The sequence below is a fragment of the Panicum virgatum genome, chromosome 2N, assembly GCF_016808335.1.
Source record: "Panicum virgatum strain AP13 chromosome 2N, P.virgatum_v5, whole genome shotgun sequence".
Lineage (NCBI taxonomy): Eukaryota > Viridiplantae > Streptophyta > Magnoliopsida > Poales > Poaceae > Panicum > Panicum virgatum.
Window position 1 is genome coordinate 31,318,680 of NC_053146.1, and position 16,290 is coordinate 31,334,969.

The window sequence follows — 16,290 nt, forward strand, 5'->3', positions numbered from 1 at the left end:
CACAACCTCTGTGGTTCAATTGTCAAGTTCAGTAATAGAAGCTTAATAGAGCTACATAAGTTTAAAAACTCGATCTTTTGAAACCTTTTTATGTGTCTTTTCTTTTAATTGATTCGAAGTTGATTCTTGTGTATTGGTTCAAAGCAGCATAGTGCTAGATTGTAACGTCGGTTGAACTCGAAACACTATTTTTTATGCTCCTCTTTATTTTGATTGAATTTTTTTTACTTCCGTAGCAACACACATATATAAATCTAGTATCTAGTATAACAGGACGCAGGAGCTTCCTCCGGCGGGAAACAGCAAATTCTTTGCGCGAGGGCCTCAAATATTTCCTCCCCAAATTCCCCAAAACCCCATCGCCATTGGCACTGCTCGCCGAACCCTAGAGTTAGAAAGGGCGGAAACCCTAGCCATGGTGATCGCCGTGGAGGGCAACGGGTTCGTGCGCGGCGAAGAGGAGGAGGACAACGACCGCCCCATCCGCTACCTGCCCCTTGGCCACGTTTACTCCTCCGCCCCCGTCCCCGCCCCCGCCCCGCGCCCCCCGGCCGCGAAGAAGCCCCGCGTCGACGACGGCAAGCCCCCCTTGGAAGTGTACTACCGCCGCCACCGCAAGAAACCGCGGGTCGAGGAGCCACCACCGCCGCCCTCGATGGCCCCACCCGCGCCGCCGGTGCAGGACGAGGACGCTGGGCCCTCGCGGCGGAAGGGCTCCCTCAAGCACGAACTGCTCAGTCTGGTGTCCGCCAATCCTGCATTGGACGGGGACGGGGACGCGGAGGGAGGGGAGCCCTCGCGGCGGCGAGGGCGAATGAGACGCGGCGTACGGGCTGAGACTATGGTTTGCTTCTCCGAGCATGAGAGACAGAGGCCGGGGAGGCCCAAAGGGTCGGTCGGGAGGAGATGGGTAGAGTGAGTTGGATAGCCACACCTCACGGTTTCGCTGAAATAATTCTGTCTTTAATGGAAAATCCAGCTAGTATTGATGCTAGTTCTGTCACAGGTTGGATATTCAGAGTGCGGATCCTAATGCTTTTGTCGGATTAGCGTGCAAGGTTTAACTCTTGGCAATTTTGTCTTCTTCTCACGGAATATCTGGGATGTTAGGACCTGAATTCTGATTGATTGCAGGTTTTCTGGCCGCTTGATGATGATTGGTACAAGGGCTCCATCATGGTGTACAATGAAGCAACCAAGAAGCATTCGGTATGTTGTCTGTTCCAGCTGGTGTAAATGTTTTTTGCTTCCTTTTTATTTTTTGAATTACTCTGTTGGTTGTGAGGAATCCTCATAGGTTTGCTGGGTTAATTAGATAAGGCTTGCTTATCCGTTTTTTCCCTTCTGTACATCAATTCTTTGCCACTCAATTTCCCGTCCGTTGTCTGAATAAAAATTGAGCAACACCTAGTGGTTGTCTGGTTGATAACTGTAATCTCATGAACTACAGGTAAAGTATGTTGATGGTGAAGAAGAGGACCTTAGCCTGGCAGATGAAAGGATAAAATTTTCTATCTCATCTGAAGAAATGAAGTCCATGAATCTAAGTATTGGAATTTCCAATCAGGATAAGAAGGGCCATGATGAGTTGCTTGCACTTGCTGTTAGCTTTCATGACTACCAGGGTCTTGACCCAGGTGACCTTGTGTGGGCTAAAATTACAGGTAGTCTGTACACTTGAGTTCTCTACTTCTAAACATTTATGTTGTTACATTATTAACTTGAATTGAATGGTGATATTTTTTTAGTTCCTTCTGTATCATGGCATCAGAAGTTTAATTGCTAATTTCAAATATACCAAAATATGGTGTGTAGTGCTTCATTGCTTCGTTGATCTAGTATTGGGTGAAAGTTTGCTTTATTTTCGCAACACAGTTTGTCTTCTGAGCTCTGTCACATGTGCTAGTGGAGAATATTTGCAATTAGTGCATTCTGCAAGCCCTTTGTACCTTTAATTTTATGTTATTTTTGTATATTTTTCTGAAATTTTATTGTTTTGGTCACTTTCTACTGGAAATTTGAGTTTTATTATCTGATCGCCACTTTAACTCCTAGTTTTCCCTCTCTTCGTAGACTATATAAACTCAGGAGCATGCACTTACCATCCTTTCTTGGGCTTACATTCAAGATCCGGTTGATTTAATTTGTTTGTTTTTTTGGTCCTTTCTAGCTTTGTTTGTTTGAAAGTGGTCTGCCGCCTTTCTCAGTCACCCAAAATCATTCAGTCTTCTCTAATGGGTATGATGTGCTTCAATAGGTCATGCAATGTGGCCGGCGGTTGTGGTGGATGAGTCAGATGTACCTGCAAACCGGGCTTTGAAGCCAGTTCGATTGGACCAATCAATACTTGTTCAATTCTTTGGTACTCATGACTTTGCAAGGTTGGTCCTGTAGAAACAATTCTGGCACCCATTGAACTTTATCAGGAACTACAAATTTTGTTTCTCCTTAGGGTTAAGTTGAAGCAAGCTGTGCCGTTCCTCAATGGACTTCTTTCATCGTTGCATCTCAAATGCAAGCAAGCAAGTTTCAGTCGGAGCTTAGAAGAAGCCAAGGAGTATGTGTCCCTAACCTAGTCTACAGTAGTAAATTCTCATTAAAATTATAAGAGGAGCAGAGCGCATAGATAGACCACCAGGTTGTCCTTTTATGTTCTATGGTAATCTTTTGTTATGACCATTGGGCCCTTTTATTATGTAGATTTATGTGCACACATCAGCTTCCAGAAATTATGTTGCAGCTAAGGAAATCCGTACAACATGATGGTTCTGATGTTAATTCCTGCGAGGACAGGGTAGACTCTTGTGGTAATTTATCAGAAGATAGATCAGTGCAAAATGGAGAGGATTATGCTGAAATGACTCAAATAGAACTAGGAAACCTTCGTGTGAGCAATTTAGGTAACTGTTAGCATCTTTTCTATTTCTGTTCCTTGTTACATCCATCGTTTTTTTTTGAAAGCATAGTTCACTGTCAATTGAAGTTCCAGATAGAGATAGTTTTATATTATGACATCGGCAATAGAGAAGATAGAAATGGTGCAAGTGCTGGGCTATATGCTTGCATCAAATGAAATATTAAGCCATGAAAAGGTGACAGAATGAATTGAAATGTCTTTTGCTCTTCTTGACCTTTTTTCTTCTTTTTGGAAGGTCTTATTATTACTTTACTTTGGCCATTCACTTCCTACTCCACTTTTACTATACCTGATGCAAAAAAGTCAAAATGTATGGAAATGTCGAACTGCAGCTCAGTTGTTTTTAGTGCCAAAAGATAGTCAGATGGGTATCATCAGTTCATCACTCTGAACTTTTCTTATGTAACAAAGACACTTGGTAGTCTAAGAGCATATTTGGAGATATTATTTGTCTAAATAGCCTTTTCATGTTAACATTGTTTATCCCATTGTATTCATTTGCTTTCCTTCCTCTGCTGTGTGAGCAACTTCTGTTTTGTGAGTTCCTTTCCAGGTAGGATAGTATCTGATTCAGATCATTTCCATAATAAAAAGCATATATGGCCTGAAGGATATACTGCTTTCAGAAAGTTCATGTCAATAATAGGTAATTATCCTTCAAACTTGTCTAAGCCTGTTTCCAACATTAATTATTCCATCAATTTGTTATACTCATTAGATTGTGCATTGTTTATCTTGTCTATAAAAATCTTGTTGCAGACCCAAATTCAGTAACATCTTACAAAATGGAAGTATTAAGGAATTCAGATACAAAAGCCCGCCCATTGTTTAGGGTGACCTCAGAAGATGGAGTGCAGGTAAGCTGTAAGCAAATTTGCCAATTTTGTCTTATAGTTGTTGTCCTCGCTAATAATTTTGAAAGAAAGAATATGCTGGTTCTGAGAATTTTCAGAGGCTAGTGTGTTGTGAGATGTGATGTTGCATAGACATGTAAAGTACTGGCATGGGGTACACATATAACTTGACAGTTCCTAACAATTTTCTAACTTCTCTCTAAACACAAAATTAAACTTTAGAGGAAAGCCTTAGATTTAAAGTATTTCTATTTTTGGGATGAAAAGCATATTTCTGCCATTACAAGTTATGATACATGTCATCCGTTACCCATATCAATTAACTAATACATACTGGTTCCTATCAGTTGTTTCCTTGTAGTTTATAGAAAAGAGAGCGTTTTGAGGATTATCACCAAATTCATTTTCTATGCCGTGGACATGTCATCATGAAAAATTTAGCAGTTCCAAATCTGTAGATTTCCCTAATGTTGAACCTTTGTGATGTTCAGATCGATGGATCTACCCCTAATGCATGTTGGAAAGAGATATACTGCAGAGTAAAGGAAAAACAGTGCAGTGCTGCCACTGAATTGGAAAGAAATGTATGCCAAAGATCTGGTACCTACATGTTTGGCTTTTCAAATCCGCAGATAAGGCAGCTTATTCAGGTTTGGAATGAAATACTGTTTTGATATTTTTCTTCTATTTATCAATTTTAATTAATTTTATCAAGTAGTGCAGTGGGGCTTGGGCTAGACAATTAATTGATCTTTGATCCTTGTATTTGTTTTGTACCCTTAGCTTCCTCTTCATAGGTCATCCCTATATGTTCTCCATCTATCTTTTGTGACCGGTATTCCAGGCCATTATATATGCCAGCTATGTTACTTCAATTTATTTGTGCTGACTAAATCTCATATCTTAGTACTTGAGTTCTTGACCAGTTGACCGTGGATGAGCCTACACTTTCTACTATCAGACTGTATTTCAAATTGGTTTCAGGATGGCTTTTGCAATAGCTTCAACCCACTTTGTTCTTCTTAGATTGGTGATGCTTGGTATTATTTAGAATATAATGCACCCTACAGTAGATAAGGAGCCATGAGCCATTTTCTGCAAATCCATTTTTTCTTATTTGACCTGTTGTGTTGGCAAGAAATAGCAAACAAGTTGTTGCATGCCTGGGTTATCTGCATAGAGAACAAAAACCAATAATTGACTTGAGATGGAGTTGATTAATGAAACCGAAATTTCTTATACATGTTTACTTACATATTATCTTAGTACTTGGACTTTTTTTTGCACTGGCTTATACATGGTGGCTTTTTATTATTAAGATTGCCCAGATTATTAACTTAGTCGATGTCATAAATTCGCTGTTCTGTGTTCATTATGCAGTCATTGATGCAAAAGGTTTTCTAGTAACCGCTACAGAATGCTATCACTTTGCATGGTTTAAAGCCCTTTTCTTGTCTGTAGAAGTTCTTTTGTTTTCATTAAATATGGTAATCTTTGAACCCATGCATTTGTAGAATTCTTTATCACAGCTTTTGCTCTTCCCCTTATTTTTTCATACCAGTAGAATTTTGACGGATGCTGGGTTTCGTCCTTAAATTCCAAGTTCAATTATGTATTTTTTCAGGAATTGCCCAATGCGAGGTCATGTCTGAAATATTTTGAGAACAGTGGGGACACTATCCTTGGTTATAGAGCTGTTCATGTTAATTGGAAGGATCTGGACTTTTGCAATGTTTGTGATATGGATGAGGTAAACAATCCTATTCCTGTTCTCATATCGGTTTTTCAATAGGTATAACTGAAAACAACCTATGGATAGGGTAATTAATCTAAAAGTTACTGATCTTTGTTTTGCGTTCCAGGAGTATGAAGACAACTTATTTTTACAATGCGACAAATGCCGTATGATGGTATGCAAGATTTTGTTGCTTGACTCTCATAAGTTATCAAATCTGGAAGTGGTTACAAATGCCTTGCAACATGATGCAGGTTCATGCTAGATGTTACGGTGAACTAAAACAATTGGATGGAGGACTTTGGCTTTGCAATTTGTGCCGACCTGGTGCACCTCGCATGTCTCCAAAATGCTGCCTATGTCCAGTCACGGGTACAGACTTGCATCTCAGTTCATTGCGAAATGAATTATATACTTATGGCACATGAAACATTCTTTAGGTGGTGCAATGAAACCTACAACAGATGGCCATTGGGCTCATCTTGCTTGTGCTATATGGATCCCTGGTATAATCACATCATTGGTCCTTATATCTTTGTGATGTGGCATGACATGCTTTTTAGTTCTCTCAATCTTGATTCTCTTGCAGAAACATGCTTAAAAGATGTAAAGAGGATGGAGCCGATTGATGGATTGAGCAGGATCAACAAGGTCTGCCCCTCTCTTTGCTTTTGGTGTGAATTTCCTATTTCAATCTTTTAGTGTTTCTGTAGAAATATCATTGATGGATTGATGGAGTGAATTGTCAATCCAGGACCGTTGGAAACTTGTATGCAGCATTTGCGGAGTTTCATATGGAGTTTGTATACAGGTAAATTACAGTTGGTTGAAGCTATTGTTAGGATGATCAAAACATGTTATAACTCTTTCTTGTATAATCATAGTGTTCTCATCCTACCTGTCGCGTTGCATATCACCCTCTCTGCGCACGTGCTGCTGATCTTTGTGTTGAGGTACAGTACTAGTCCTTTTTTTCTGTTGGGTATTTCCTTCCTGACGATTAATTTTTTATGTTTTCACCAACATGTATTTCCATTATGTGGAACTATTTTGTTAATTTTAGCTTGAAGATGATGACAAAATCTACCACATGTTACTCGATGAAGATGAGGATCCTTGTATTCGATTACTCTCGTACTGCAAAAAACACAGACAACCATCTGCTGAACGTCCATCTCTAGAAAGTGACCCTGCTGAGCCCTATCAGTTGGTTCAGACAGATATGGCTTCATCATCTGGTTGTGCAAGGACTGGTAAGAAAACAGGCGCTATTCATTTGACAAGGAGTTTCTTAATGTTTGTGTTTGCTAAATTTTGTTGTTCATTAAAAGAAGGTGAAATAGTCAAGCTTTTTATTTGGGCCCAAATTCATCTCTTAGAAGGTTCTTAGCATGATACCATGTTGAACACCAATGTCAACTCAAGTGCTACACTGGATAGTTTCACTAGCATAGTGAAAATGAGTGATTAGTGAAATCGTGTCTATGAATAAAAGGTTTGCGCTTATATTTATTTGTGCATTATCCTTGACCATTGAGCAATAGTTTCTACATTAACACAAGGATGAAATCAGAGAAGAAAGAGTTTATTGATGTCTATTCACTCATTTTAGGGCACCAATCGCTAGTGGTGGTAAAGGGTCTAAAATTTTAGCCTAGAAATTTTGAGGGCCGGGCTCAAAAAGGTCCAGGCTTATATTTTATATATTTTTGTGGTAAAAATGTTAAGGGTTGAGTTGGATTGTGACTGGGACATTACAGCCATGATCCATTAGCATCCCTACCCATCGATGACTTCGCATGCAAACGTTGCACGCCATGGAGGACCAGGGGTGAAATTTAGCCCAGATATGAAGTTTGAGGACTAGATTGGCCAATTTGATTGTTGAGGGATGAATTTGAGCCCAAGACAAAAGTTTGGGGACCAAATTGACTATTCCGCGCTAAAAGAGCACCTTAAATATAATATTAATTCTGGATTTTTTACTCCCTTGTAATAATATTTTACTTATTATATTAATTTGGATTTTTTACTCCCTTGTAATAAAGGGTTTAACATTATGATATTTTTTATTGTACTTAAATTTGGTAGTTAATATCCTTGGTTCTTTGCAGTGTCATCAGGACTGAAGCGCATAAGTATTTGCTATGAATTTACTATTTTTATTTTATTTTATTGAGCATTACCCTGTTAGTTCGATTACCTATGTTGTTCATTGATAGAGTTATATACAAATGCCTTGTTTTCTTTCCAGAACCCTATAATTTTCACAGGAGAAGGGGCCAAAAGCAACCACAAGTCATGGCAACTGCTTCTATGAAACGTTTATATGTGGAGAATAGACCTTATATTGTCAGTGGCTACTGCCAAAATAGAGCAGGCAATCATACTTGCAGTGAATCACTTCAACCGGTTGTCTTGTCAGATGTTGTACAGCAAGAAGCTTTTGGCAATGTTTCTTCTATAGTTGAAAAATATACAAGCATGAAGGCTACATTTAGGAAGAGACTAACTTTTGGTGAGTTCTTTTCGTTTTTTTATCCTTTTTCCATAGCATAATGTTCCAGATATGATCAAGTCTTCATATCATTTTCCAAGAAATAAATTTTTAGCCAATTATAAGATAATATTTCTTTGTGGAATCACGTGTCTTTCCTCCATCTGCTACCTCTTTCAATCAGAGAAGCACTTCTTTTTTCCTAAACATCTTGTGTTCTTTTTTTAGGAGAGGAAACTTCATGTCCTATTTCACATATTGCTTGTTCTACACCATTTATCAATATCTATCCTTCATCATTTTGTGGTGTTGTGCTAACTCTGGTGTCAGTGCTGGACGTATTCTCTGTAGTAATATAGTAGCAGTGGAGTCTAGCAAGAAATGGAGAGAATATATCGATACAAATCTGCCACACTTTTGTACCTTAAAATTTGGTATTGAGTTGGGATGATAGTATCGCATTGGATTAGGATTTAACTGCTACCAATTGTGAGGATGTGATCTGTATTACCTCTGTGTAGGAATATTGTAACTATGGTATTCTAAGTTCTGTTGAAATGTTGGATTCAAATGAAATACTTTGGCGATGTTATGATAGTCATTTATTATTGTGTCAATTGTTTTGATTGCACTGTCTTTTGACAGGAAAATCAAGAATTCATGGCTTTGGTGTCTTTGCCAAGGTTGCACACAAGGCAGGAGATATGGTATGTTCTTCAGCTTCCCCTTTAGATAAAGGTTCCAAATGCGTAAAGGGTTGGTTACCTCAAAAAAAAAATGCGTAAAGGGTTGGTTTCTGTGAATGGAAAGACTTGTATCTGGTTTCGCAAAGAGGAAAATTCAGATAAAAAGGAAATAACACTGCCATGTCACCTGGAACACGGATCCATGACTCCATGCCATGATTTCTATCCCTGCTCATCATCCCAAAATGTGCTGTATGGACAATGTTGGTTGTTACTGAGATGGTGATCAGTACAGCCTGGGTCACAGGAGCATGGTGGTGGGAGCTTACCACGCACGTGGGAAATAGTGCTCAGCAGGATAGCGTGGTCTGTGTGAATGGAGTGTGACTGACATACCTGGTGGCATCAGTGCTCTCCAAGGAACGAGATGAGAGCATGGCAGCTAGGATTAGAGAATGAGATGAGGGTTTCCATGATTATGTGGTTCTGTGGGCTGACTTAGTAGTTTTCTTGTGTACCAATTAGTTTACTAGCATCTTCAGTTGGTTAGTTAGCTACCTTCCTATTCGTCAATTAGGCTTATCTTGTAGCTGTTAGTTTATTATGTGCCATGAGATGCAATTGTTAGTGTGTGGCTATTATACGATGACAAGTATCATGTAATCGGGAAGCAAGAACCCGAAAAGCAGTCAGAGCCTCCAGAAAGAGGGCAACTAACCAGTTCTTCCTGCTATCCCTACTGCTACCATACCATGATGTCTCCTGGTCGAGGTAGAAAATGGCTACATGTTCAACTGCCTCATCTGACTTTGGTATGACCATAACGTGAACTAGTGGCAGCATGTGGGGCAAACTCAGTTTTTTGTGTGCAGTCGAGAGTAGGATGAGCCATCATGTTACCGATTCTCATTTGCATGTATTTCTACTAATTTTCCTGAATTTGGACTTACTTTTACAGATGATTGAATACATAGGGGAGATTGTTAGACCACCGATATCAGACATCAGAGAGCGGCGAATTTACAACTCACTAGTGGTAAGTTTCTTTTTAGCATTTAGTTCATTTTTTACCATTGCAGATAATTTTTGATATATAAATGTGGATAACTAGATTGGAGATATAAATAAGGTTGCTTTATCATGTTCCTCTGGTCATCGGAAGACACTGTTTCAATGATAATTAGTTTGCCGTAAAAAGTAGTAGATTGGTCAGCTGAACTTATTTTCGCTTGCAAAATTATTTTTCACTCGTACCTACCTTGCTGGTCAAACCTAAATATAATTTAATTTGTTAGCAATAATGGTTTAACCTTTGAAGCACTAAATAACTCTCCAACGCATACAGCTGCCAAATAAATATGACTGTTCAATTAGTGTAAGCATGGTCCAACTGGTCACTCCTGGCTCCGAGACTCCAGCTGGGTTGTTATAAAACTGAAAGCAAACACATAACAACTATTTCTGTAATTCTTTATCGTTTGCACAATAGTCATAACACTCATGCATGCAGGGTGCTGGCACATATATGTTCAGGATAGATGATGAGCGTGTTATAGATGCTACTCGGGCAGGAAGTATAGCTCATCTTATCAATCACTCATGTGAGGTAAAGAATTATGTGTTTCTTCTTGAAGGGCTTTCCATTTTTTGTTGGAAGTTCAGAGCACCTCATCTCTTATATGTCGATGATTGCACATTTTGTTTTACTTATTTGCACATATGGATAGCTGAAATAAATAAAAATTCATCAGACCTATGACCAAAATTGTGCGTATTCTTTTCATGTTTTACCCTTCCTTCTCAGATACGTAAAACATAATGCAATATGAACACTTGAGTAATGTGTGTGGGCCTTAGTAGGCTACATGGTTTGCTCTTAAATTTTGGAGGTAAAATATAATTCATTATGAACACTTGAATGAAGTTTGTGGGACTTAGTAGGCTACATGGTTTGCCCTTAAATTTTGGAGGTATTGGTATCGACAGAAACATAGCTGCATACTGCATTAATAGCTATCAATAGAAACCACATATTGTACTGTGTTAGAGCAAGTATTATAATAGACTGTAAGCAGGCTAAATGTTGAGGTGGAGGAGAGAAGGGAGGAGAGAGAGGAGAAGCAGGCTGTAAGCTTGCAGCCAGCTTCGACACAATAATTAAGAAACCTTGTGAGAGAGATAGGTGGGCCATGTATTAATGATGAAGGACTAAACCACTATACGAGTAGACTGAGAGGTAGGCTACAAGAATTCTTACAGCCAGCAGCAAGCTAAATTATTAACTTGGCTCTTATGATTCTCAGGGAAATAGTACATGTCAGCCGCTGAGTATTCTTTGCCATTTTTTACTATGCCCAGTGGTATCATGATGTTTAGAACTTACAGTTAGGAGAATAACAAAGAAATCAATATCTTGTTTCTAAAACTTTTTGCATGGTGTTTTTCATAATAATACCTGTTTACTGTCGCAGCCTAATTGTTATTCACGTGCTATAACTGTTCTTGGGGATGAACACATCATCATTTTTGCAAAGCGGGACATAGATCCATGGGAAGAGTTGACGTATGATTATAGGTCAGGAATGGATTATCAGCCTTTAATCCATTTAGCTTTATAGCCTTTTACCTAATCATGTTGATGCTTTTTTCAGGTTTTTTTCGAGTGATCAACTTCCCTGTTATTGTGGATTCCCCAAATGCCGTGGAGTTGTTAATGATGTTGAGGCAGAAGAACAGGCAGCTAAAATAAGGTTAAAGAGAAGTGAATTATTTCAAAAAGGAGATAACTAAAGGTCACTGTACAAAGACCTGCCTGTTTGTGCCAACATGAAATTACTGCTGCTGAGTACCAACGAAGTAGGTATCTCCTTTTTCTTTTTTATATGGCCTCTAAAGAAATGAACATGATGAACATCAAGTCAAGGTGTTGACCGGGGCAATTTGGCAAAACAAGATTGAGTGATAGACAAACACATTATCTATTACTTGGACGTGTTCATTTATATAAACTATGATGTTTGGTATCTTTTATTTCTGCCCAGTTTCTACCTGTTTCCTGAAGTGTTTTTGCTCAGATATTTTTTTAAGAAAACTTTTGTTTCCTCTGTATTTTCCCCACTAATATCATTATATTTTTGGCAGGTAGAGAGTATTTATTGGTTTGGAGATATGGCGCAGGCTTGGGTGATATACGTGCCTGTGCCTACTGTCAAATTATGAAAAATTGCTGAGTCCATTCTAGGAACTCTGATAATTCTTGTCATTCTTTTAGAATGGAAAGCTAATGTAATTGTATAGGTAGCCAATATAGGTTAGGTAGGCAATCCAATTTGGGAACGACAGTTGAATTGGTTGTGTAGAGTACCATTGAAATATTGGGTGTTTACATGTAATTTGCCCACTAATCCTGCCACCTATAAACCTCTGGGATCGCGATTGGGGTTGTCCGATTAAGTAGTCTGAGATGGCATGCCAAGTGTAACCAAAATACATGGTTAGAATTTGGGCGATGCCCTTCCATGCATGCTACCATAACAAATTGTAGCGACAATGATTGGGCTTCTAGAGCTTTACTGGAGGAAAACATCGACTTGGACTAAATCATGTTTCTGTTACAAATATTTATGGGTATCCGTGTGGTGCGCATTCCAGTGTGAAGGGAGCAGTATATTTTTATTATGTTGCATTACCATCCTAATTTCGACTAATTTCTTTGACGGGTACCTTGACTGGGTGGGTTCCCCGTTTTTGTTTGTCGGGTCAATTTTACCTTGATTTTATTTTCCTGTCAGATTGTGATGCGTTTTGCAGTTGGGTGGGTGTTCTTAGTTTTTATAGCACTGACTATTAAACTTTACTGTTGCATTAACGAAGTTTCCGTGGCTTTGCCACATAAGGTATGGGGCTCATAGAGTCTGGTGTCAATTATTCGTGCTAGGTGGAGTAAAGAAGCTTTAATAGCACTTTCGGCCGTTTAGTTCCCGAACAAAAAATTTTTGATGTCAAATCGAGGGTTAGACCAGATATCGGAAGGGTTTTTCGGACACTAATTAAAAAACTAATTTTAGAACTCACCTGGAAACCGCGAGACGAATCTTTTGAGGTCTTTGACCGCATCATTAGTACATATGGGTTACTGTAGCACTTATGGTTAATTATGCATTAATTAGACTCAAAAGATTCGTCTCGTCGTGTACATCAAAACTGTGCAATTAATTTTGTTATTTAACTACATTTAATGCTCTATGTATGTGTTCAAAAGGGGAGGCACAAATTTCGAGGTGAAAATTTTTGGTAACTAAACACCCCCTATAGGATCTGGATATTCTGAGATTTAACAGCGCTATGCTTTTAGTGGTAGGTGATATTTCTGTCGATAGCGAGACTTCGTCAATTTTAAGGATTTTCTGGTTTAGTTTTCGAAAATGCTTGTAGGGGTTATGGTTTGCGTACGTGTGTTTATATGGGTGAGTGTATGTACATTGTGAGTAGAGTTGTAATGTTCAATTAAAAAAAGAAAAAGAAAAGAAACACATTGTTAGCGGTGGGGTCCTCTAATGATCCTCATGACAAGAACATGATTATCAGAATTGTCAGAATCTTTAATGGTTCACGATACCTTTCGCGAACACCTACGAACTAGAATAAGAGCACCTTTCATGGTTCTTACAACAATGATTTACACAATCTTGTACATTCTTGTGTGACTATTAAGGGCTGTGTTCTTCTCCCTAATTCGAACTCAAATTACAATTTTACCCTCATTTTTTATTCTGTTTGTGATTTTACCTCTATGTTTTGAAATTGAAGACTCTTTTTGCCCCTGCTCCGCGAACTGTGAAGGAGTCAAATAATTAATTTGGGAAAAGATAAGTTTGCCCTTGCTAATATCTTTCTAGTTTTATGAGAGGTTAGTGATTTTACCCCTATTTGACATTAAATATTTTTTTCAACATACCGAAGAGAAATTTGCCAACCAATAACAATTTTTAGAATCTGAGCAAGAATTCAAAAATTTTAAAACCATTATTATACAAATGTTACCAACTAAGAGCAACTCCAATAGTTCCCTATCCCTCTTCCCCATTTTTGTTTTTTTGGGAAAATGAAAAAAACTCTTCTCCAATAGTTTCCTATCTTAATTCCCCATCTCCTAACAATTGGCATATTTGCATCTTTGTGCCTAAAGATGTGCAGCACTCCGTGACTCCCGATCGGCCTCCCCGCGAACGATTTTTTTCCGCGCGTTTCTCCCGCCCTCCTTCGCGCCGCTCTCATCTTGCGCGCCATCGCCATCGAGGAATCAAGGCCGCCGCCGTCCTTGGATACGGTTCAGGTACCAATGATCCCATCCATCTTCTAGTTTTTCATTCCCCCATGGGTTGGCGCATCTTCTCCCTTGATCTCTCCACGCTTACTGAAGTGCCTGCGCGAATCCTTTCGCCGAGCAGGTACTGCGAGGCCAGCGGGTCCCTGGTCAGTGACGCCGTCGGCGTGTCCTTCCCGGTGAGTCCTGTTCGCCCTCTGTTCTGACTTCCTGCTTTGCGTACGTATGCCGGCAATCTGTTTGTTGTATTGCCTGATAAAAGAAAGCGTTCATGAAAGGGGAGAGAATAATGGGTTTCTAGCACTAGCGAGTGGCTGCAAACCAAACCTAGGAATCAGCCAATGTTTGGGGCCCTGTATTTTGTCAGCTCAGAGTGGAATTCATTTCAGCATGTTCAGGTCTTGCGTAGCATTTTCAGACCCAATTGGGAACGAAATTTAGTGGTTCTCTTTCCAGAACCAAGTGTTACTGCTACAAGTATCTTTGTGGGTCGACATGAGCTTTGTGGAGTTCTCTGCCGTGATATCTGATCTATTTAGACAATGAATTCATTGTATTTAAATATATATGATGCTTTTTTCAATATATGCTGCTTCATTGTATTGTATTTATTGCTGATTTCATATTTTCTTGTAGGATGGATCAAAGGTCCAATGAATTGTTTTGGACAAACATGGTTCAGGGAGACGATCCCGTTCCTAGTTTGGATGACCTAGATTTTTCTTTGACAAATGAGACCCACCAAACTGATGAGACTGCTACTCAAGGTCAAGGAATTGATGTGGAAGGCCGTGCTGTTGGTACACCACCTCGCAGTTCAAGGCCAAACTCAAAGAGGTCAAAAATTTTTGACTCGAAGGAGGATTTAGTGGTGGTCTCAGCTTGGCTTAATATTAGCAAAGATCCCGTGCATGGAGCTAATCAATCTAAAGGAACTTTATGGAGCAGGATTCATACTTACTTTGAGGAAAACAAGACGACTCCTTTTTTTAGAACAGAGAGTTTCATTATGCATCGGTGGATGACTATTTTGAATCAAGTTAACAAGTTTTGTGCCTGCTATGAAGCAATAGAGCGTAGAAATCAAAGTGGTGCAACCATTCAGGACAAGGTAATTGTATTTCTATTATTTTTTTTCTTTTTGTTCATTTGTTAAGACAACCACATTGATGAGCACTTATATTCATTTGTAGATATCTAACGCAGCAGAGATGTACAAGGAATTAGACCAAGAGAACAAGGCGTTCACTCTAATTCACTGTTGGAACAAGTTGAAGGATGAAGACAAGTGGAAGACAAAGAGAAGGGAGATGGCCGACCAAGACAAGAGGCCAAAAAATAAGAAGCAGAAGGTGCACATACAGTCCACTACGATGCAACAGACTGAAGCACAACAAAATGGCAATACACCCGTGCAAGCACAAGCAGAAGGTGGACCTATACAACAAGAAGGAGAAAAGAGGCCGCCCGGTCAGAAGAAGGCAAAAGAAGCTCTTAAGCGAAGAGGTGGTGAGGCTTGCATGGAAGCTTTAGACAAGATGTGGGCAAAAAAAGAGGCATTTGACAGGGAGAAAGAAAAGAAGAAAGAGGAAAGATTCATGGCTGCACTGGAGCTAGAGAAGAAAAAGGTGGAGGTAGACCTCATGGAGAAGGAAGACAAGATTATGTCAATGGACATGACCTCATCTTCACTGACCCCGACACAGCTACAGTACTATCAGATTATGCAAGCGAAGATCGTTGCTCGTCGCCTATCCAATTAGAAATACCTTAATGTTATTTTATTTGAAACCAAAAGTTTAGTTTGATTTGGTGAACCAATTTACTTTATCATTGTTCTTGTAATTTCGCTTCACTGAACCTTTGCATTATCGTTTATGGAGCTGCAAAATTTGGTACTTATCCTGCGCATGGTTTTTTTTATGTCAATGAATCAGCATGCATGCCGGCAGAATCAATGTGGGTTTCAAAAATAAAATAGTGCTTCAGTACATGAGCAATACATCGACCAGTGAATCGAACTAATATTTGTCCAGGAAAATGCTGCCACAAGTGCTCGATCAGGTCTTCTTTTAACTGGTGATGGGTTTCGTTGTCTCAGATCCTTTTATGTGCATCAATAAATTCATCGATGGTTCGATTACTCTCATGAGAAGGTTCCACATTTTGTCCACCGTACTCGAAGCGCTCGTTGGGGTCAACGGCTCCCTCGTCCTCAATGATCATATTATGCATAATAACACAAGCTTTCATAATATTTCCTAGAGTCTCTGTG

General features: G+C 39.3%; 2 protein-coding genes across 6 annotated transcripts; both read left to right on the forward strand.

Annotated features, from left to right (window-relative positions):
* The first annotated feature begins 299 nt into the window (after window positions 1-299).
* Window positions 300-12,346, forward strand: LOC120660206 (histone-lysine N-methyltransferase TRX1-like). 5 transcript variants are annotated; one of them, XM_039938622.1, is made up of 25 exons: window positions 300-915; window positions 1,007-1,058; window positions 1,135-1,209; window positions 1,451-1,664; window positions 2,258-2,381; window positions 2,453-2,557; window positions 2,701-2,900; window positions 3,471-3,563; window positions 3,677-3,774; window positions 4,263-4,421; window positions 5,396-5,521; window positions 5,634-5,681; window positions 5,761-5,878; window positions 5,947-6,012; window positions 6,096-6,157; window positions 6,261-6,317; window positions 6,391-6,459; window positions 6,570-6,759; window positions 7,761-8,024; window positions 8,649-8,710; window positions 9,648-9,725; window positions 10,200-10,295; window positions 11,161-11,264; window positions 11,341-11,549; window positions 11,831-12,346. In XM_039938622.1, exons 1-24 carry the CDS (start codon window positions 416-418, stop codon window positions 11,477-11,479), a joined length of 3,099 nt encoding a protein of 1,032 aa, XP_039794556.1. In that variant the 5' UTR covers window positions 300-415; the 3' UTR covers window positions 11,480-11,549; window positions 11,831-12,346. The 5 variants fall into 5 exon arrangements, with proteins under 5 accessions (XP_039794556.1, XP_039794555.1, XP_039794559.1 ...); XM_039938621.1 differs by having other exon boundaries at window positions 11,341-11,545; XM_039938624.1 differs by lacking the exon at window positions 11,161-11,264 and having other exon boundaries at window positions 306-915.
* A 579-nt stretch (window positions 12,347-12,925) lies between these two features.
* On the forward strand, window positions 12,926-15,917 carry LOC120660208 (glutathione S-transferase T3-like). Its single transcript, XM_039938627.1, has 4 exons — window positions 12,926-14,024; window positions 14,140-14,194; window positions 14,652-15,126; window positions 15,209-15,917. Exons 3-4 carry the CDS (start codon window positions 14,653-14,655, stop codon window positions 15,776-15,778), a joined length of 1,044 nt encoding a protein of 347 aa, XP_039794561.1. The 5' UTR covers window positions 12,926-14,024; window positions 14,140-14,194; window position 14,652; the 3' UTR covers window positions 15,779-15,917.
* The last annotated feature ends 373 nt before the right edge of the window (window positions 15,918-16,290 follow it).